The 22889-nt window shown below is 45.7% G+C and overlaps 1 protein-coding gene across 1 annotated transcript; it reads right to left on the reverse strand.

The window, feature by feature from the left end:
• Positions 1-1539: 1539 nt before the first annotated feature.
• LOC136571880 (olfactory receptor 6N1-like) lies at positions 1540-2469 on the reverse strand. The gene has a single exon (XM_066572495.1). The coding sequence runs from the start codon at positions 2467-2469 to the stop codon at positions 1540-1542; it is 930 nt and encodes a 309-aa protein (XP_066428592.1).
• Positions 2470-22889: the final 20420 nt, after the last annotated feature.

The following is a 22889-nucleotide window of genomic DNA, read 5'->3' on the forward strand; positions in this document are numbered from 1 at the left end:
CGGCAAGGTGCGCCGCGTCTGCGCACATTTCCGCAAGTCCATCACGGACGTTGTCACCCTGAGGACCCTGCAGCATCAGTTTAATCTGCCAGAGCACCGACTGCTATGCGACGTGCCCACACGTTGGAATTCTACGCTGCACATGTTGGCCAGGCTCAATGAGCAGCATAGAGCAATAGTGGAATACCAACTCCAACATGGGCGGCGTAGTGGTAGTCAGCCTCCACAATTCTTTACCAAGGAGTGGGCCTGGATGGCAGATATCTGCCAGGTCCTCGGAAACTTTGAGGAGTCTACCCAGATGGTGAGCGGCGATGCTGCAATCATTAGCGTTACCATCCCGCTGCTATGCCTGCTGAGAAGTTCACTGCAAGGCATAAAGGCCGACAGCTTCTGATAGGGTCAAGGCAGCAAGGTTCTGTTAGTACAGTGTGCAGCTTGAGGCACTGGGTTTAATGAATTCTTTGCCTTAGATTATGAAGAAATGTCACCCTCACCCTCTGCTGCCGCCCTCACATCTTGTTGGCCCCAGCATGGACTGTCCGGTCCGTTTTGCACGCTCCCCCGCTCACAGCTCCCGGCCTGAGTGCTTCTGCGCCTCCGCCAGGAATCTCATCTCCATGGCTGCCGCTTACCCCCCCCCCCCCTCACCGATCAGGACTCCCCAGCTGACAGATGGCGCACTGACCGCCGTCGGGACTCCCCCGCTGACAGAAGCCGCCCTGAGCACCACCGGGCAGTGATATGTTTCCCAGACGCTTCCCCTGCTGACACCTGGGAGCATCAGCGGTTGGGGTTCACCGACTGGAAAGCCACAATGGATGGGGGGGGGCAAACATTACACTCTCTCTCCCCTGGCCAAGTCACCTCCCTGCATCGGCCGGCACCACAGAGTGCTGCATGTTTTTGCCAGGTTCTTTTAGTGGCCTTGCAGGACCTAGTTTCTAGGCTGCTCCCCAGCCAATCAGGAACAGGGGGTGTCAACCCCCTGTCAATCTTGATACCACCAGAACTTCCTGGTGGCGTCAAGATACACTAATACCGCTGGCTGCTGGGGTGCTGCTCCCTTCTGTTCTGTGCTGTTGTGCAGTTTTGTAAGCTTTTATATCCAGCCACTCACCAGTGGGTGGTGCTTATCCCCATTCATAATTCCCCACTGCAGACTACCGTAGTACTAAAAAGCGGTGTCCCTAGAACTTATGCGCACCTCTACTTTTTCCTTTATCTCCCCACTCCAGCCATGTTTCTGGGTTGGTTGTGGTGTTTTCATAGCCCTGCTGTGCACCTAATTTCCAGTATGTGGCATGTTACACTCCTCCCCCAGCAGGAGTCCTTATATGAGGGCAACATTTATCTTTTGCTTTGCATTATGGCAACTGCTTAATGCAAAGCAAAGGAGCTGTTCACTTATAGGGGGGAGGGTACCCCTCCTACATTGTTATTCCTAACTACTGAAGCTATAAAGAAGATTTAAAAATTGCAATAAAAATTACTTTTGTCCCAAAGTGTGTGCTTAAAAACTATTTTTTTTTAGAATTTTTACACCGGCCTTATGACCTGGTTAAATGCACTATAGAGAACCTTCTTCACACCCCTGTTCCTAAAGGTGTAAATGAAAGGATTAATTGTTGGGGTGAATGCTGTGTACATAAAAGCAAGATACTTATCATAATGGCTGCCTTTAGGTTTGACATACACAATGATGGCTGCACCATAGAAAAGACTGGCTACGATGATATGAGAAGAGCAAGTGGAGAAGGCTTTCATTTTTCCATCTTTACTCTTGATTTTGATAACGGTCTTTATAATAGAGCCATATAATCCTATGATTATGAAAAAAGGTAGAACAACATCGATGACAGCAGCTGAGCTTGTTGACATGCTGCTAATGAAAGCATCAGAACAGGCCAAGTTTTGCAAGGGAGCCAAGTCACAAAAAAAGTGGTCAATTATGTTAGGACCGCAGAATTCTAACTGTGCGGTAAGGATGGCCGGTACTAAAATAATGGTAAATCCAAAGATCCATGGAAACACAGCGAATGCAAGGCAAACTGTATCAGTCATCATGGTTGGGTAATGTAAAGGGTTATTAATAGCCATATGTCGATCAAACACCATTACAACCAGGAGATAGCATTCGGTGACACCCAAAGAGTTGAAGACATACATTTGAATAAAACAACCATTAAAGAATATTGTATTGTTATGTGCAATTAAAATGGCCAAAAGTTTCGGAACTGTGACTGAGATAAATATAATTTCCAGAGTGGAGAACACACTGATGAAAAAATACATCGGAATATGAAGTGAACGTTCTGTTTTAACAACCATAATTATTGCAAGATTGCCCAATATGCTAGTGATATAGGTCAGCAGAAACAGCAGAGCAATTAAAATCTGGATGTGATGCAAATCAACAAAGGCCAATAAAATGAACTCTTGAACCGTGGTTTTATTTTTATGCGCCATTTCTTTGAAAATATTTTAAGTTGTGAGCACAAAATTAATTTTAGCTGTTTAGGATTGCTCAGAAGTACAGAAATATGGCTGCTTTCTTCCAGCAATTAGTCTGATGGAGAAAAAAAGGTGGAACAATGCTGAATTGGTGCCTAGAGGTTTTGGATAGCTTTATGTTCATGAGCAAAGAGTAGAGAAAGGGTTGGAATGAAGGCGCTGCCAACCAGGTGGATGCCTCAACCGATTGGGGTGTGTGGGATATGGTGTACAAAACCATAAAAAGCTTGGTGCATGGAACATGGCGCAAACCTCCAATGAAGAAACTCTTGACCAGATAAAACAACACAAGGAGAAGTAGAAAAAAAAGGGTGAGAACAAAATTAAAAGAAAAGGCAACAATATGCAGAGACATATGAGTAATCTATATAAAATGACACATTTCAAAATTGACATTTGTAAAAACATCAAAATTGAAATTATATACATAAGAAAGATTATGTATTACTCCCCCCCCCCCCCCCCCTAGGAGTAATAGTCGTCTCTCATCCTCCCACAAAGGACCTTTCAAATGGAAAGGAATTGTTCCACAACACGAAACAGAATTTGCTACTGTGGAAATCCGCACCAAAGTCTGCACGGCCAAAAACAAATTTTGATGCGTAATTGTAGGCAGAATTCTGTCCTTTTCCATTCTGCCTCAATTCATTTACTTTCCTTCCATGTGTCATCATGCCCCCAGCAATAAAAGTGGTCCCTCTATGCATGGCTTACCTCTAGACCTTCTCTTCAGGAGTCATAGTAGAGCCTCTGTTCCCCCAGTGTACCTTAGCTCAGACACCTTTAATCTTCTTAACGTTCTGCACAGCAAGGCACTAGCACACCATGTATGTCAGCCTGTGCAGGCTTCATACTCCCCCCCCCCCCCCCATCTTCTCAACTCTGACGGCTCAGCACTAGAGGAAGTGAAGCAGACACAGCATCACAACCTTAAAGGGGTTGTCTCGCGAAAGCAAGTGGGGTTATACACTTCTGTATGGCCATATTAATGCACTTTGTAATATACATCGTAGCCATACAGAAGTTATTCACTTACCTGCTCCGTTGCTGGCGTCCCCGTCTCCATGGCTCCATCTAATTTTGCTGTCTTCTGGCATTTTTAGACGCGCTTGCGCAGTCCGGTCTTCTGCCTGGTGAATGGGGCTGCTCGTGCCGGAGAGCTGGTCATCGTAGCTCCGCCCCGTCACGTGTGCCGATTCCAGCCAATCAGGAGGCTGGAATCGGCAATGGACCGCACAGAGCCCACGGTGCACCATGGGAGAAGACCCGCGGTGCATCGTGGGTGAAGATCCCGGCGGCCATCTTGGTGAAGGAAGAAGTAGGAAGAAAGAAGAAGTCGCAGAGCGGGGATTCGGGTAAGTAATATATATATATATATATATTTTTTAACACAACCCTTGGGTTTGTCCTGCCTATGGAAAAAAAAAACCCGTTTCGGCGCGAGACAACCCCTTTAACAGACTGCTATGCACAGTAAGCCAGTGCCATGTTCTGCAGTGTGGCAAGGGAGGCCTGTGCGCCCCCAGGCTTAGAGGCCTGGTCACAAATGCAACCCCTGTGACCCCTATAGATATGAACATTTTCTATTTGATTATATAAATTAATGCTTTAAAAAACTACTAATATACTATTAAATACCACCAAACAACATGATTTTTGTATAGAATGAATTATTTTCACTTGTTTGTTAAGTATATGAAAATACTCATTTAAAAATAAGGACGTAGTGGTGCAATTTGCCATTGACACAACACAGAACTAAAACAATGTCTATCTGTAGCTGAGAGAAGAAGTCACTGTTGTAAAAGAAATGGTGCTTTTTGGGACAGCAGTTACAGGATCTCAAGTTGCTGTGGTGGTAGAAGAGTGGTGTGTGTACTGAGAAGGCCTGAAGCTGAGATAGCTGGAAAGTGGCGGACACTGGACCTCATTCATCTGCTGCCGTTGCTGGGACAAGCGCAAGGACCAGGGGCTTACCTAAAGGCTTAGAGGCACGGGTGCAAAAGTTCAGCTCGGGGGCCCTTTCTGGGCCTCCACCCCACACTGCCCCGTACCCATACCTAGATCGTGCTGCATACATGATCTAGCCCTTTGGCATGAGCTTTCCAAACATGACGTATTTCCTGCACTACATGAAAATTTACCTGCGCTCAAACATGGTTTTCCTAATGCTGTGATTTTCAAGAGCTGTCTGTTCCATTTTTGCGTTTTCATGGTTTTTAACACACCTCATCACCCATCGCAATGATGGGGTGTATTAAAAAGCACTGCCAAACACTAACGTGTGTTCAAAAACGCCGATTGAAATTCCAGTACAAATGCCACGATTTCAAGCTATGTTTTCTGAATGTACGTGTGAGTGCGGCCATAGCCTGAGTTTACATGGGGTGAATTTGCTGTGGTTTGCGGTTGCATATCCGCAGCTGAGAAAAAAAAAACAGCATTTACAGTACAAGGCAAAGTCAATGTGTTTGGCAAAAAGCTGTTCTCACAGGGCGGGATTTTTCCACATTACTGCAGTGCGGAAATGCTGCTGCGGCGTGATATTTGAAGACGCAGCATGTCAATTTTTGGACTTTTCCACAGCGCTTTTTTGTCCGTAGACCTCAATGGACACAGCAAAATCTGCACTAAAATACGTTGCAAAAAGTAAAAAGTGCTGCAGAAAAAAACACTGATGAATATTTCAAGCTGAAAAAGCGCCCAAAATACGCAACAAAATATACAAGACAAAAATAATCTTTAAAGCGTTTTCCGCAGAAGCGTTTCATCTGCTGCAAAACTACAATGGAAGAAACGCAGCAATACCACGGCAAATCTGCCCTATGTGAACCCAGCCTTATAGTTTGTCCATGTTTTTGTTGTACTTTAGAACCACAATTAACAAACCAGCAAGCAGTATTTAAAGACCACAAACGTTATTAAGAAGCTGCATTCACTATTAAAAACGGCATGTGTTTTTGTTGCGTTTTTAATTGTGTGAAAAGTGTGAAATTATATACAGTAAATCCAGGGAGATGTATAACTTATACTAGAGATAGATAGATAGATAGATAGACAGACACATACCCCAGGGCCCGGACCACTTTACCTCCCTGTGGTAGCAGCAGCCTCCATTCAGCACTAGCAGGGGCAGCACATAATGGCATCATCACTATGCCCTGCTGGCCCATGTGGCTGCCTCACTTCTCCTCCCCCTGCTCTTCTCTGCTTCCTCTCTGTCTGGCTGCTCTGCTTGCTGCACGATCAGTGTGGTGCTGCAGACAGAGCGACCAGCGGGTAATGCACTGAATGTGCACATGTATATGGCGGAGGGAAGCCTCTGGGCCCCCCTTGGCGGAGGGAAGCCTCTGGGCCCCCCTTAGCATAGGGTCCGGGTCGACCCCGTATAGTACGCATATGGCTGGGACTATGCTGAAGAAACAGACCCCGTCACAGAACAGTGCAGATACATGGGATCACAGACATCTGCTTGTTGGAGCAGTGATCCAAGACATGAGCAGGCCTGATACAGGAGGATGAGGTACCACACCAAGTCAGCTTAACTTAGTGAGTCAATGCTTATGTAAGGAACAACCAGCAGAGAAAGTACAGAGACTGATGTAATATTTTCCATATCTACAATTAGTATTGATCAGAGTACTTCAACTGCCTTTCAGCTTTATCTATCTATATCTATCCTGCATTGCTGTATCACTATATTGCCCTGCAAAATCATCAGTTAGGCCGTTGTTTTAAATATTTGCCTTAGTGATATTATCACCATCTTACTGCCCCCTCTCACAATAGTACAAATAAATGCAAGTCAAATAAAGATGTATGTGCATTAATGTTTCATGACCATATAGCATAAATATTCATCATGCAAATGTGTTTGATGCAGGCTTTGAGGCCAAGCTGTCTTCAACAGCTGACAACGACAGTCACAATCACAGCTAGTTCCATCTATGGCCATGTAAGTACCAAAATGGTTCTGTTTATCCTGACTACTTCATATAAAACTGGTCAACATATTTTTTTTACAAGAATATTTCATAGAATCATAGAAAGGTAGAGTTGCAAAGAACCACCAGCATCATCGGGTCCAACCCACTGCTCAATGCAGGATTCATTAAATAATCCCAGACAGATATCTGTCTGGCCTCTGTTTGAAGACTTCCATTAAAGGAGAACTCACCACCTTCCATGGCAACCTGTTCCACTCATTAATAACACTCATTGTCAAAATGTTTTTTTCTAATATCTAATCTGTGTCTCCTCCCTTTCAGTTTCATCCCATTGCTTCTAGTCTTTTCTTGTGCAAATGAGAATAGGGCTGATCCCTCTGCACTGTGACAGCCCTTCGGAAATTTATAGACAGCTATTAAGTCTCCTCCCAGCCTTTTTTTTACAAGCTAAACATTCACAGAGACTTTAACTGTTCCTCATAGCAGATGGTTTGCAGACTACTCACCATCTTTGTAGCTCTTTTCTGAACCTGCTCTATTTTGTCTGTATTTTTTAAATTGGGGTGCCTAGAACGTGGGACATTATTCTAGATGAGGTCTGATTAAGGAAGTGTAGAGGTGGATAATTACTTCACGTGATTTAGACTCTATGCTTCTCTTCAAGCATCCTAGAATTGTGTTTGCCTTTTTTGCTGCATCACACTGTTGACTCATGTTCAGTCTGTGATCTATTAGAATACCCAAGTCTTTCTTACATGTGCTGCTACTTAGCTAATGCAATTCTGTATGTGCTTTTTTCATTTTTTCCCAGGTGTAAGACCTTGTATTACTCCTTGTTAAAAACAATTCTGTCAGTCATAAGCCACTGTTCAAGCTTGTCTAGATCTTTTTAAATCATCTTTCTCTTTTCTAGTATTTACTATCCCTCCTAGCTTTGTGTTGCCAGCAAATTTGTTAATTTTCCCATATATCCCTATTCCAGATCAATCATAAAAAATGTTGAACAACACTGGGCCTAAAATAAAGCTTTGTGCTACCCCACTTGAGACATTTTGCCAAGAGGATGTGCAGCCATTTATGACTACTCTTTGTGTACGATCACTCAGCCAGTTGTGAATCCACCTAATAGTTGCCTTGTCCATCCCATGTTTTACTAAAGTCAAGATATACTATACCTACCGCATTTCCCTGATCAACATAGTCAGTGATTCTTTCAAAGAAGGAAATAAGATTTGTCTGGCATGAATTGTTTGTTACAGTATGACTGTTCTCAGCAAGAGAAACCAATAATCTTGCAGATATGATAACTTTTAATGGCTAATAAAACATACATGATGTTATAGTGAGCTTTTGAACCTATGCAAGGTTCTTCCTCAGGCTTAAGGAGGAGATCAAGAAGAAACATGCATTTATCAGGTCTTCTCCATAAGCCTGAGGAAGAACCCTGTGTAGGTTCAAAAGCTCGCTATAACATCATGTATTTTTGTTAGCCGTTAAAGGTCATCATATCTACAAGATTTTTTGTTTCCTCTTGCTGAGAGCAATCACACTTTGCTCCATGCCCTTCACCATATCTCTGCTGATAGCCTGTATTCTTTTATTCCCCCAATAGCACACTGAAGATTGGTTGATGTTGCATTTACTTTCTGGTAGAAAACAGATACAAAATAGGAATTTAAAACTTCTGCATTCTCAACATCATTTTTCACCAATTCCCCATTTTCATCCTGTAAGAATATCATATAGCATCTTTGACTTTTATTTTGCTTTTCACATACCTCCCGAATCCTTTTTTATTTCTTTTGGCCTTTCTTACAAGCCTCAATTCATTTTTAGCATCAGTTATTTTGACACTTGCCCTAAGGTTTCTGCAGGCTGCACTATACTTTTCTTTAATGGTGATTCTAGTAGAATTGCACCTCCTGAAATCAAATATGTTATTAGATTTTTTTTATCAAGCAGGTTTTTTTGTGACACTTATTTTTTCTTTTTACTTTAGGTGTTCTTTATAGTTTGCAATTGGATGAATTACCTTTATATTCAGAGTCTTCAATGTTCTTATAAGAATGGGACAACAGGAATATGAAGTCTCAATATATTGAAATACAATGCCCTAAATGTGCATCTCTTATTCGTGGACAAAAAAAAAATGTGTCAAATGTACCTTCCTTTAGTGAATCGGGAAAAGGTTTATTTGCCTCCAATGCCTATAAAACTTTGGATTTGGATTGAAAGATTCGGCAGCATTTATGCATTTGAAATCTAAATTTCACAAAGTTAGCCATGCGAAACTGAAAGAAGGAATTTTTAGTGGGCCACAAATCCATTGCAAAAAGCAGCCTGGTTGCCATTCAAAAATGTCCCCTCTTATTTTCTTGGAAATTATAAATCAGAAAACTATTGTGATATAATCAGTGATCTTGTAAAATTATACCAAGCTATGGGATGCAACATGTCCTTAAAGGGGTTGTCTCGTGGCGAAAGCGAAAAAAAATTTTTCACTTACCCCCGCATTCTGCCCTGTTAAAAAGAAAGCATGGGTTAGTTTTTAACAAGCACATTGCACTTACCTGCATCAGTGTTCTGCAGCTTCTTCTATTCTTCTTTTAAAGATGGCGCCGCTGGTCTTCTCCCATGGTGCACCGCGGGTCTTCTCCCATGGTGCACCGTGGATTTTCTTCTCCTTCCTTGCGTTCCATTGCCGATTCCAGCCTCCTGATTGGCTGGAATCGGCACACGTGACGGGGTGGAGCTACGATGACGACGCAGTGAGCAGCTCTCCGGCACGAGCGGCCCCATTCACCAGGCAGAAGACCGCACAGCACAAGCGCGTCTAAAAAAGCAAGAAGCCAGCGAAATTAGACGGAGCCATGGAGACGGGGACGCTAGCAACGGAGCAGGTAAGTGAATAACTTCTGTATGGCTCATATTTAATGCACGATGTATATTACAAAGTGCATTAATATGGCCATACAGAAGTGCTGAACCCCACTTGCTTTCGCGAGACAACCCCTTTAAAACTTCATTTCTTGGATTCCCACCTGAATGTCTTCCCAGAAAATCTTGGGGCTGTCAGTGATCAGCAAAGGGAATGTATCAATTAGCAGATTTCTACAATGGAACAGAAATACCAAGGTAAATTGAGTCCCAATACGTTGGCTGACTATTGCTGGATCATGAAGAGAGACATCCAGGATGCACAATATTTCAGTTAATCATCATCAACATTTTTTTTAGGTAAACTTGATTTCACATAATGTTGATTTACATAAGAACTAATTTAATAAAACTTGAAATGTGTGTCACAGAAAAAAAAACTCTGCCTGATTAAAAAATTCTAACATTTAAATTCAGTAGCTGAAATACTAACAGACAACAATAAAAAGAACTATATTCCACAATAGGTACTGCAGTTTACGATACAAGTGGCCTTAAGTTCAACTCTCCTGGTGGGTATGAAAATAAAAGTGAAAATGGTTTAACAATATTTGTTAAAAATAAAAGTTAAAAAAGGTTTTCCACTTTCCTATCAAATGTAAACAACGGAAAAAATGAGTATTGTTGCAAACCTAAAAATCTCATTTGTTAAAATATCATAATCTTGATCTAATATGGTGAACACCATAATAAAAAAGACAATTCCTGAATTGTGGTTTTTGGGCACCTTATCTCCTAAAAGATTTGAATAAAAAGTGACCAAAAAGTCATATGTACTGTACCTGAAAATGGTACCAACATAAGCTATAAATCATCCCACAAAAAATTGAACCTGTTTGCCTATTTTGATGAAAAAATTCTGGTAACAAAGGGATAAATTTGATTATTTTGTGAAATTCTAATTTAAAAGAGAATTAGAAAGTCATATCCTGCGCAAGACTTCCTTAATTTTAAGTGATATACTATACTACCTCTTCATATGTTTTGTATATCTCAGAAAATAATCCACACAACTTTAGTCAGAAATTATGTATTCTTATATTGCCTTTGCCTTGGGAGAGTTAAAATCATGTACAGTTACTCCACGTTAATTTATCCTTTTGTAGAATGTACACAGAGGAGAGCTCCCTCGTCACATGTTGGAAGACATTCTCATTACAGCCATTATGTTTTGGTAGATCATTAAAAACTAACAAGGCTAACAAGGCCCTTAATGACCATGTATTTTCCTCCCTAATGATGAATCAGCTGAGCATTCTGCCAGGTCATTTATATTTTATGATTTTCATAAACAACCAGGAATAAAGAACAGAAAACGAGCTTTATATTATTTAAAAGCTCCCGGAATTGTGTGTTGGGAAGTTCATCTCTATTGTACACTGTATGTATGAAAGCTAGAGATGAGCGAGCATGCTCGTCCGAGCTCGTTCAAGCATTAGCCTACTCGAGATGAGTACCATGGGGTGCTCGATAAAAATTTCCCCACATATTTTCAATGGAGCCGCGGCTGCCGGCGGCTCCATTAAAAACAATGATCTGCCGGCACCCTTGCATTCTTTTTCAGGGAAGGGCTTACATATAAAGCCCTTCCCTGAAAAAGAAGGATTTTAGTGTTAAAAAAAAAGAAAAAAAATTACCTCTCTACCGCTGCCATGTCCTGCGGGGATGCAGAACACAGATGCAGAAGAGGAATTCTAAATCCCTGCAAGGAATAAAGGATTCCCTACCAAAGGTGTCACACATGACAGCTGTGGTGGAGAATCCTGCTGCCAGCACCCCTGAAATGTGTATTACAGACTGCAGACTTAGAACGCTATAGCTGTAATAGCCTGCAAAGACCGAGATACAAAAAAAAAAAAATCTGCAAAACTGCTCCCAGCCAGCCCACAGTTATGCACACGGTGGCCTAGACCGGGACCAGGAAGGATGTGGGAGAGGGAGCTCCATGCTCTGACCTCTCTTCAAAGTGACTAAAAGAACAGTGAGACTACATCAGCAGCCTGTTGGAAGACCCCGAGATCCAAAGAAAATAGCATCCAGAACCCAGGCAAGAAAACTGGATGAGTTCTTCCCTCCATTGGAGAGCTCTCCCAAGATGGCACAGGACGACATGTCAGAGCTCAGAGCATCAGGAGGAGGAGAACGCAGCGGCGGCTCCGCACAGTCCCTGATTGACAACACTACTGGACAGCATGGCAGAAGGGGTGAGTCTACGAGGGGTGATGGGGTCTCCCTGTCATCTCAGCCACAAAGAGGAGGGGAGAAAAAGAGCAAAAAGGGAGGCAGAGAAGGATTCACCACTAGCAAGCAGCTGGCAGCACTTTTACTTTCATTTTGTCCAGTGGCTGCCATAGCTCCATCTTCTGGCTTAATTAAACAGAAAGCTGCTGAGGAGACAGAGGATAGTGCTTCAGAGGGGATCAGTGACATGATCCCTGCTGCAAGCATTTCATCCGCAGAGTTGCCTTCTGTGGGGAAACAAAAGGACTCTCTTGCTATATTATCAGGGGACAATACAGCTTTGTCTTCAAAGGAGCAAATTGAAATGTTTCCATCCTCAGATCAGCCAGCCACTGATAATTTTATGAAGAATATTCTATTAGTTCTGAAAGAGTCACACATAGGCCGCCTGCAGACGGGCGGGTCGGATCGGATCCGAACCCGACCCGAGCGCCTACAGGGACCAGCGCGTACTCACCTGCGCCCGCAGACCGGAGCCGGTGGCATAGAAATAGAGCATGCCGCGATTTTTTCACTGCCATCTACATAGGATTGCGTTAACAAACGCAATCCTATGCAGGCTTCCAGCAGCAGAAATTCTGCGGGAAATCCCACCTCGGAATTTCCGCTCGTATGCAGGCGGCCATAAGGGGCATTTGTGACTCCTAAAAATAAATCTGTTCAGGAACAGGGTGACAAGGTGGATCATGCAGAAAACAAGCCGTCTGAATTTACTAATTCACACAATCATTTAATAGATGCTCACTACTCACCGGAAGAATAAGTTCAGACACTAAAAGCCAAACTAGCAGATCTAGAGGACCGCAGTAGACACCACACTGGTAAATATTACAGTATCCCTCAATCTGTGTCTGTCAGACTTTCAGGACTATGTTAAACGTCTAATTTTTCTTTCCTGGAACATCCAAAGGTGATCTTATTATTGAAAAAACACAGGCTCCTCAGATTTCTGTTGGAAGCAATGCCCCATGATATCATCGCCCGTATAAACTTGTATCAACTATCATAAGGAGGCACTGATGTTAAAGGGGTTGTCTCGCGAAATCAAGTGGGGTTATACACTTCTGTATGGCCATATTAATGCACTTTGTAATATACAATCAGGAGGCTGGAACCGGCACACGTCATGGGGCGGAGCTATGCGATGACACGTGCAAGGGGGCGGAGCCAAAACGCCGATGCTGCCGAGCCAAGACGAAGGGAAAAGACCCATCTGCGCAAGCGCGTCTAAAAAGGCAAGAAGACACCGAAATTAGACGGAACCATGGCGCCGGGGACGCTAGCAATGGAGCAGGTAAAAGAATAACTTCTGTATGGCTCATATTTAATGCACGATGTATATTACAAAGTGCATTAATATGGCCATACAGAAGTGTATAACCCCACTTGATTTCGCGAGACAACCCCTTTAACTCAAAAATGGATAACTTAAAAATGGATAAGCTCCCGGCCGCCTTTTCAGAGATTAACTTGTTTAAATGCCTTTCACAAGCTACGATTCAAGCTAGAAGATACTGCGTATAACTGCAGCCCTTAGGCCTCATGTCCACCTGAAAAATCAGGCCCGCTACGGATTCTCCATGGAGAATCTGCAGCGGGTCCCTCCTGCCCCGCGGACATGAGCGCTTAAAATAGGAATTTAAAAGAATTAACTCACCCGCAGCGGACCGGGAAGGTCTTCTCTTCCTCACGGCCGGATCTTCTTTTTCGGCCAGCGGATGAACTCATCACGCTGGCAGCACGTCGCCGGCACGTCGTCGGCGTGCCGCGCGCATGTGCCGGGCACATCCGCCGAGCCGAAGCAAGAAAGATCCAGCCGTGAGGAAGAGAAGACCTTCCCGGCCCGCTGCGGGTGAGTTAATTCTTTTAAATTCCTATTTTTGGTCTCCCGCGGATCCGGACGGCTTCCATAGGCTTCAATAGAAGCCCGCGGGAGCCGTCCCCGCGGGAGACCCGCACGAAAATGGAGCATGGTCCAGATTTTTTCATGCTCCACTTTTTTAAAATCACTTTTATTGACCATCCGCGGGTATTTATCTACCCCACGGGTGGTCAATGCATCCCTATGGGGTGCGGATCCGCGTGCGGGAGAAGAGTTAAAATCCGCTGCGGATTTTAATTCTTCTTTTGCCCGTGGACATGAGGCCTTAGACAGGCTGATATTGCTTACAAATCGGAATTTCACACCAAATTAATAATAAATAAGAATGGCAAAGTGCACTTTAGGTGTAAAAATGCCTCATCATGTGGATTTTCCTTTTATTCTGCCCGCCATAAATCATTTTCCAGAATTGAGCTGTGTCTGGTAAATAGGTCCATACTAGAGATGAGCGAGCACACTTGTCCGAGCTTGATGCTCGTTCGAGCATTAGGGTGTTAGAGATGCTCATTACTCAAGTGGAACACCACGCGGTACTCGAGTCAATTCCATTTCCTTCCCCGCATGTTTAGCGCCATTTTCTAGCCAATAGACATGCAGGGAAGGCATTACAACTTCCTCCTGTGACGTGCCAGCCCTATCCCACCCCCCTGCAGTGAGTGGCTGGCGAGATCAGGTGACCGCCTAGTATTTAAAGCGGTCCCGCCCGCGGCTCGCCTCAGACACACACTGGGAGAGCTTAGGGAAAGTGCTGCTGCTGCTATAGGGAAAGTGTTAGTGTAGGATCCTGTCTACAAGAACCCCAACGGTCCTTCTTAGGGCCACATCTGACTGTGTGCATTACAGTTGTGGCTGGCTGGGAGCAGTTTTGCACAATTTTTTTTTTTTTGATCTCGGGCTGTGCAGGCCATTTCAGCTATAGCGTTCTCAGTCTGCAGTGTATTACGCAGAGTATAGGGAAAGTGCTGCTGCTGATATAGGGAAAGTGTTAGCGTAGGTCCTGTCTTCAAGAACCCCAACGGTCCTTCTTAGGGCTACATCTGACCGTGTGGATTTTACTTGGTGCCTGCTGGGAGTAGTAGTGCTTCCATTTTTGTATTACGCAGCTAGGCCTGTTTGCAGCCTTTCAGTAATACTTTTTTCTGGCTGCAGTGCCGTACAATACCGCTCTCACTGTGAAACTGCACTCAAATAATTCCTAGCCTCCTGCGAACTAACTCATTTATACTGCTATCTGTCTTCAGTGAATTAGACGCAGAGTGTTGGGGGCAACAGCCACTTCTAAGGGGAAAGTTATATACACTATACACTCCGTATCCTCCGCGCAAAAACCCGAAAACTCCTTCGTTGGGCTACATCTCATCGTGTGCATTTTACTTGGGGCCTGCTGGGAGTAGTAGTGCTTCCATTTTTGAATTACACAGCTAGGCCTGTTTGCAGCCTTTCAGTAATACTTTTTTTCTGGTTGCAGTGCCGTACAATGCCGCTCTCACCGTGAAAGTGCACTCAAATAATTCCTAGCCTGCTGCGAACTACCTCGTTTATACCGTTCTCTGTATGCAGTGAATTAGTCAGCAGTCTCACCACTAAACAGTACTGTAATATTACTGGGGCCACTGCAAAGTATTTCAGCTCTGCTGCTGTGCAGAGTATCTCACAATACCATTTCCGTTACTGGGGTTGAGATCGCCGCAGTTACCAGCACTATCCACTGGGTTTAGAGTCTTCTCCCACTCCACACAGCCTCTATTATCTACAGGTCTCTGCGAGCAGTAAATTACCCCTAGGAATCAGCGCAAGACAGCGGGTTTCTTTTTTTAAGCCATAGCATAGAGCCTCCGCTATCTACAAGTCTCTGTGTGCGGTGAATTAAGCCACAGTTGGTTAGTAATTTATTTGGGCCCTGCTCTATTCTTAATCCGCCATGATGAGGAGTAGGGGTAGGGGGTCGAGGACATGGAGCCTGGAGATGCTGCCGTACAGGCTTGTGGAAATGGAGGCTTTCAAAAACATGATGGCTGCGGCAGTCCCGCGCTACTCGGTCCCCAGTTGCCCTATTTTTCCCGGTGTGCTGTTCCAGCCATACACCAGCATGTCTCCTGCGACATAAATCGTGCCCTCACCAACACGGTTACTGGGAAGGTCCACTTAACCACGGACACGTGGAAAACTACTGGCGGGCAGGGCCACTATATCTCCCTGACGGCACATCGGGTGAATTTGGTGGAGGCTGGGACCGAGTCAGAGCCTGGGACCGCTCACGTCCTACCCACAGCCAGAATAGCGGGTCTTACCTCGGTGCTGGTATCTGCAGTCCAAATAAACAAAGAAGATCCGCAGCAGACCAGAGGATGAAGTAAAACAAAGTTCTTTTATTCCAAATCCATAAACGGTACAGGCAGCTGCCTGTACCGTTTATGGATTTGGAATAAAAGAACTTTGTTTTACTTCATCCTCTGGTCTGCTGCGGATCTTCTTTGTTTATTTGGACTGCAATATATAAAGGTTGGTTCACCCTTATTGATCGGCTGTGCAGAAGTTCTTCCCCATGATTGGGTATTGAAAGTGGTGCTGCAGGACCTCTTCATCTATATTGGTGCTGGTATCTGCGGCGTTTTATGCCACCTCCTCCAAACTCTCCCCCGCCACCTCTACCTCTCAAATAAAAAGTGTGCGTACGGCGCAGCAGCACAGCGGTAGGCAAGCATCAGCAGGCCATGCTGAAACTAATTAGCTTAGGTGACAAGAGGCACACGCCCCCCGAACTGTTACAGGGTCTGACAGAGCAGACCGACCTTTGGCTTTCGCCCCTGAGCCTCTGACCGGGCATGTTCGTGTGTGACAACGGGCGTAACCTGGTGGCGGCTCTGCAGCTTGGCAGCCTCACACACATGCCATGCCTGGCCCACGTGTTCAATCTGGTGGTACAGCGGTTTCTTAAAAACTACCCCCACTTATCTGACCTGCGCAGCCAGGAGCCCCGCGTCTGCGCACATTTCCGCAAGTCCACCACGGACGCTGCCACCCTGAGGACCCTGCAACATCAGTTTCAGCTGCCATAGCACCGACTGCTGTGCGATGTGCCCACACACTGGAATTCTAGCTGCACACGTTGGCTAGGCTGTACAAACAGCGTAGAGTAATAGTGGAATACCAACTCCAACATGGGCAACGTAGTGGTAGTCAGCCTCCCCAATACTTTACTGAGGAGTGGGCCTGGATGGCCAGGTCCTCGGAAACTTTAAGGAGTCAACCCAGATGGTGAGCGGAGATGCGGCAATCATTAGCGTTACCATCCAGCTGCTTTGCCTGCTGAGAAGTTCGCTGCCAAGCATAAAGGCCGACGCTTTGCGGTTGGAACAGGAGACAGGGGATTACAGTATGTCACTTGATAGCCAGACCACCCTCATGTCTATATCTCGCGTTTTGGAGGAGGAGGGGGAGGAGCAGGAGGGGCACACTGCAGAGGGTACCCATGCTGCTTGCCTCTCATCTGTTTAGCATGTATGGGCTGAAGAGGGGGAGGAGGAGGAAGAAGAGGATCCTGAAAGTTATTTTCCTAGTGAGGACAGCGATGTGTTGCGTACTGGAACGCTGGCACACATGGCTGACATCATGTTAGGCTGCCTTTCTCATGACCCTCGCATTAGACGCATTCTGGCCAACACGGATTACTGGGTGTACACCCTTCTTGACCCACAGTATAAGTAGAACCTTTCCACTCTCATTCCTGAAGAAGAAAGGGGTACGAGAGTGATGCAATACCACAGGGCCCTGGTGGAAAAAGTAATGCTAAACTTTCCATCTGACAGCGCTAGTGGCAGAAAACGCAGTTCGAGGGCCAAGTAGCAGGGGAGGCGTGGGGATCAGGAAGCATGTCCAGCGCAGGCAGGGGAACATTCTCCAAGGCCTTTGCCAGCTTTATGGCTCCCCAGCAAGACTGCGTCACCACTCCCCAGTCAAGGCTAAGTCGGAAAGAGCACTGTAAAAAGATGGTGAGGGAGTACATAGCCAATCATACCACCGTCCTCCGTGATGCCTCTGCTCCATACAACTATTGGGTTTCAAAGCTGGACACGTGGCACGAACCAGCGCGGTATGCCCTGGAGCTGCTGGCCTACCCTGCCCCTAGTGTCTTGTCAAAGAGGGTGTTTAGTGCAGCTGGGGGAATCATCACGGATAAGCGTATCCGCCTGTCAACTGCCAGTGCTGACATGCTTACACTCATAAAGATGAACAAAGGCTAGATTTCCCCAGACTTATCTTCTCCACCGGCGAAGAGCAGCGGAACCTAAAGATTCTTTTTGCTGCAACCGCAGAAATAAGCATTCTCTATCACCGGAAAAAAGGGGGAATTAGCTTTGTCAATCACTATCGGATATTATTACTCCTCCTCCTCCTAAAACAGCATGTCATGACGCTGAACTGCCAATTTTTTTCTGCGGCCCAAAAGGCTCTGCTTATAATTATTTTTACAATTTTTCAAAGTTTCAAAAGTATTGATACTTTAACAAAAACCTATTTTTTTCACAGGGCTGCTTCCCGGCTCTGCTACAAATTAAGTAACAGCGAGCTGTATTCTTAAAAAATGCTTCAGGGTTTCACCTGCCCTCGCGGTTGAGCAATTTTTTAGAGGTACACTTGTCCTCTTGGTAGACCAATTTTTTCTGTCCTTCGCCTACACTCATGGTACACCAATGTTTCAGGGGTTCGCCTAAACTCTTGCTCCAGAAATGTTACAGGGGTCTGCCTATACTTTTACTACAGAAATGTTACTGGGGTCTGTTTATACCTTTGCTATAGGAATGTTAGAGGGGTCTGTCTATACTATGGGTGCACTAAGTCTTCCCTTCACGGTGTTGTACCTATCTGGCACAAATACACTGACTGACTAGGGCAGAAATGTGGGCCGAGGCCAAGGTCGTTGGCGGGGTGAAACTCTCCCATGGTTGGGCACTCTGATTTCTTCCTGTGTAATACCATCTTTGTGCACTGACGGCATAGGCGAGCCCAAGGAACTTCCCCTTGCAGTGTTGAGCCATCTGTGTAGGAAAACATGGATTCCCCATTGCTATGTAACTCAGGGCACCTTTGGTCACACAAGGTGGAGGCTGGGACCGAGCCTGACCCAGGGCCCGCTCATATACTTCCCACACAGACTATAGCGGGTCTTGGTCATGGTTTCTTGGCCTTGTAATGCCACCTCCTCCTCCTGCTTGGGGTCAGGGCATCAGCACAGGGCAACATGTATTTTCTCTCGTGTTACCACAGTTATCTGAGACACTGGTTTGGGCCAAAAAAGAGGAGCATTACTGCATTAATGAGACGTTCCCTGCTGTACTAGCACTGGAGTCCGCTTTATTCTCACGATTGCTGAGGGTGTGTGCAGAGGCCTATGTCTTTGGTGGAGTGAAAGTCTGCCATGTTTGGGCACTGTAATTTCTTCATGTTTATTAATGTCTTTGGGTTCCTTTGGCTCACCTATGCTGTGGGTGCACAAAGACTTCCCATAGCTGTGTTTTACCTGTCTGGCACAAAGACACCGACTGACTTGGGTAGGGTGCAGAGTGCAGATGGCTTTCCCCTTGCGGTGTCGATTGAGGTATCCGCCACCTACAGAGAATGAATAGTGCGTGGGCACATGGATTTTCCCATTGCTAGGTAACTCGCGGCACCTTGGCTCACACAAGGTGGAGGCTGGAACCGAGCCTGACCAAGGGCCCACTCACATCCTTCCCACACAGACTATAGCGGGTCTTGGTCATGGTTTCTTGGCCTTGTAATGCTGCCTCCTCCTCCTGCTTAGGGTTAGCGGATCAGCACTGGAAAACATGTATTTTCTCTCGTGTTACCACAGTTATCTGAGACACTGGTTTGGGCCAAACAAGAGGAGCGTTACTGCATTAATGAGACGTTCACTGCTGTACTAGCATTGGAGTCCGCTTTATGCTCACGATTGCTGAGGGTGTGGACAGAGGCCTATGTCCTGGGGAAAATGCAACTGTGCCAGGTTGGGCCTGTGGAACTTCTTCCTGGTTAATCCAGTCTTTGGAGCGGTGAAAGCAACCGCAACTAATTAAATGAGACGTTCACAGCTGTACTAGCATCGACGTCCGCTTTATGCCCATGATTGCTGAGCGTGTGGGCAGAGGCCGAGGTCCTGGGTGGAGTGAAAGTCTGCCATGTTTGGGCACTGTAATTGCTTCATGTTTAATACTTTCCTTCAGTTCCTTTGGCTCACCTATGCTGCGAGTGCACAAAGACTTACCATAGTGGTGTTTTACCTGTCTGACACAAATACACTGACTGACTAGGGTAGAAATGTGGGCCGAGGTCCTTGGCGGGGTGAAACTCTGCCATGTTTGGGCGCTCTGATTTCTTCTTGTTTAATATCATCTTTGTGCACCGACAGCATAGGCAAGTCCAAGGAACTCAAAGACTTTCCATTGTGGTGTTGAGCTATCTAACACCTACACAGAATGAATTGTGTGGGAACACATGGATTTCCCATTGCTATGCAACTCGCGGCACCTTCGGTCACACAAGATGGAGGCTGGGACCGAGCCTGACCCTGGGCCCACTCACGTGCTTCCCACACAGAGTATTGCTGCATTGTGGAGATGTGTAGAAGCCCTTTATACCCACGTTTGCAGCTCCTGACAATTTTGCGACGGAGGTAGCACAGGATTGGAATGATGATGAAACGTCAATTTATCATCAATTCTCAACAGCATTGTGGGCTATCGCCCACACTTTCAAAGAGGGTCGCTGCTTGGCCCCACCAACCCTCTGCAGTGTGTGCCTCCGGTTCCTCATTCAGTACGCGCTTATAAATAGACATGTGGGTGCTCTGGCTATGAAGCGAACGTGTGGCATGAGGGCAGCTGAACGCTGCGCAGGGAAACTTTTGTGTGCGCTGTGAATGCAGGATCGTGTGGGGTGGGGGTGGGGGGTGGACAGCAATGCCAGCATGTAACCCAGGAGAAGAGGCAGCGGTGTCACCCGCAGGCAGTGATTGTCCTTGGTTGCAGGTAGTGTGGTGCTTAGCTAAGGTGTGCCTTGCTAATGAGGGTTTTTTCGAAGTAAAAATTGTTAGGGAGGGGGGAGGTGACGCCAGACTCTTTCCCCCATTTTGGCTTAATAGTGGGACCTGGGAGCCTAAAATGCAGCCATGCATGCTGCCCCTGCCTTTCCCTATCCAGTTCTGTGGTGTTTCCATGACTTTCTGAGGTTTTCCAGAGTTTCACAAGTCATGACCTATGTGGATCATCGGTCCCATACAAAAATGCTCGAATCGCCCATTGACTTCAATGGGGTTCATTACTCAAAACGAGCTCTCGAGCATTGCGGAAAGTTGGATTCGAGCAACGAGCACCCGAGCATTTTGGTGCTCGCTCATCTCTAGTCCATACTTCTGGAAGCATCAGCATCTAAGCTAAGCACAGGACATGGTCTGATCACACATCTTGCATAATGTCTTTTTTACTAGGCTCATTCTAATCTCCCCTAGGACGTGGAGAATGAACATTTTGTTAATAAAAATCCCACAGCATTAAGAAACTTTGCAAAAGAAATAGACGACCTTATTAGTAAAATCCAAAAACAGAAACCAAGCTAAGAGGGGCCCCTTTGAATTTAGCACATGAACAACTCTTCAAATTAAGGGGAAAACGTTGTCAGTTCTTATTTAGAGATTATAATAGAGAATTAAATAATTTTAAAGCCACCAGGTACTCATTTTTGGTGAGGAGGGTCAAGAGGAGAGAGGCCAAAATAAAAATCTCTTGTGTGGGAAAGAAGGGAAAGAAGTTTTAAAATTTCTCATAAATATTTCTCATAAATTTGCTCATAAAAATTAGGCAATTAGCATTGAATATTGCCTTGATATTTAAGTGTCTTACCTTTCCTACATGGATCTCTCAGAGGATTCAGAGATCCAGGCACGTTGCAAAAGGCTACAACAGGTGTTCAATCACACCGCACAACCTCACACAATCCGTTGCGTTGCCCGCAGCTATCAGGTTCTATTGAACCTAATAGCACAATGCTCACGGTGCGGAATTCCACCACGGAATTTTGCACCGTAAAATCACCCGTCCTCACCCGCGACGTGTTCTATTTGCCACGGGCGTATGCGTGGATGGCTTCAATTGCAGTCCATGGAAGCCATCCATCACGCTATCTTCCACTGTAGCACAGCGAAAGATAGCGTGAAACCGCTTCCCCGCCTACCGCCAGCCGCGTTATATGACGCGGCCGATGCGTCATGTAATGCTGTGGGCGTGTCATGTGACACGGCTGGCGTGTCACATGATGCTGCTGGCACGTCATGCGCTCTATTGCGCATGCGTGCCGAAGCGCCATGCAGGACATCAGATCTGGAGGTAAGTATGGGCTTTCTGGGGGGGCGCCGTGACTGATTTTGCTGCGGAATTCCGCTTGGGGCAGCCCAGGCCCCCACAGCACCTGGACAAGCATCTCACAGCAACTGGGCCCCAGCACTGGAGGGACATACCTCGAGGAGTGACTTGTGGAAAAATCTGTGGATTCTCCACGTGTCCGATAGTGCCAGCTCGTACGCCATAGGACTATCCACTTTAGTGACTGGAAAAGGGCCCACAAATCAGGGAGCCAACTTCAAAGAAGGCAATTTTAACTTGGAAGACAAGTACACCAACTGGCCCACAGAAAGGTACAGAGATAGTATGTGTACCTCTACTCCTCCTAAGCACTGCATCCCTGGACTGCTCCAAGTTACCACGGACCTTCTCCTACACCTCTTGCAGGTCCTGAACCCGAGCATCTGCAGAGGGATTGTTAGACGAGGAAAGACACTGTGAAACTGGGATTATATCCAAAATTACAGAAGGAGACATGCCTGATGCCGAATGTGTATGGTTATTGATAGTAAATTCAGCCAACGCTAGATAATTGACCCAGAGACTCTAACAATCACTCATGTACATTCTGAGGTACTGTACCAGTCCCTGGTTTATATGTTCCATCTGCCCATTAGACTCCAGGTGAAAGGCAAACGAAAGCGACAACCCAATGACGATATTCTTACAAAAAGCCCTCCAAAACCGGGCAACAAATTGAACTTCCCAGTCAAAACCAATATCCTCAGGGACCCCATACAGGTGCACAATCTCCTTGATAAATATGGTGGCTAACTCAGGTGCGGACGGAAGCTTCTTAAGAGCAGTAAAATGCGCCATCTTGGAGAATCGATCGACAACCACACAGATGACGAGCACCCCTGGGACTCAGGCAGGTCGGTCATAAAAGCCATCGACAGATGGGTCCATGGCCTCTCTGGAATGGGAAGAGGACAAAGTGGACCCTCGGGTCATCTCCATACACTCTTCCCT

This window comes from Eleutherodactylus coqui, chromosome 6, assembly GCF_035609145.1.
Source record: "Eleutherodactylus coqui strain aEleCoq1 chromosome 6, aEleCoq1.hap1, whole genome shotgun sequence".
NCBI lineage: Eukaryota > Metazoa > Chordata > Amphibia > Anura > Eleutherodactylidae > Eleutherodactylus > Eleutherodactylus coqui.

What these genes read in the sequence shown, in the direction of transcription:
- LOC136571880 (XM_066572495.1), bottom strand. Translation starts at nt 2,469, where the DNA reads ATGGCGCATAAAAATAAAACCACGGTTCAAGAGTTCATTTTATTGGCC.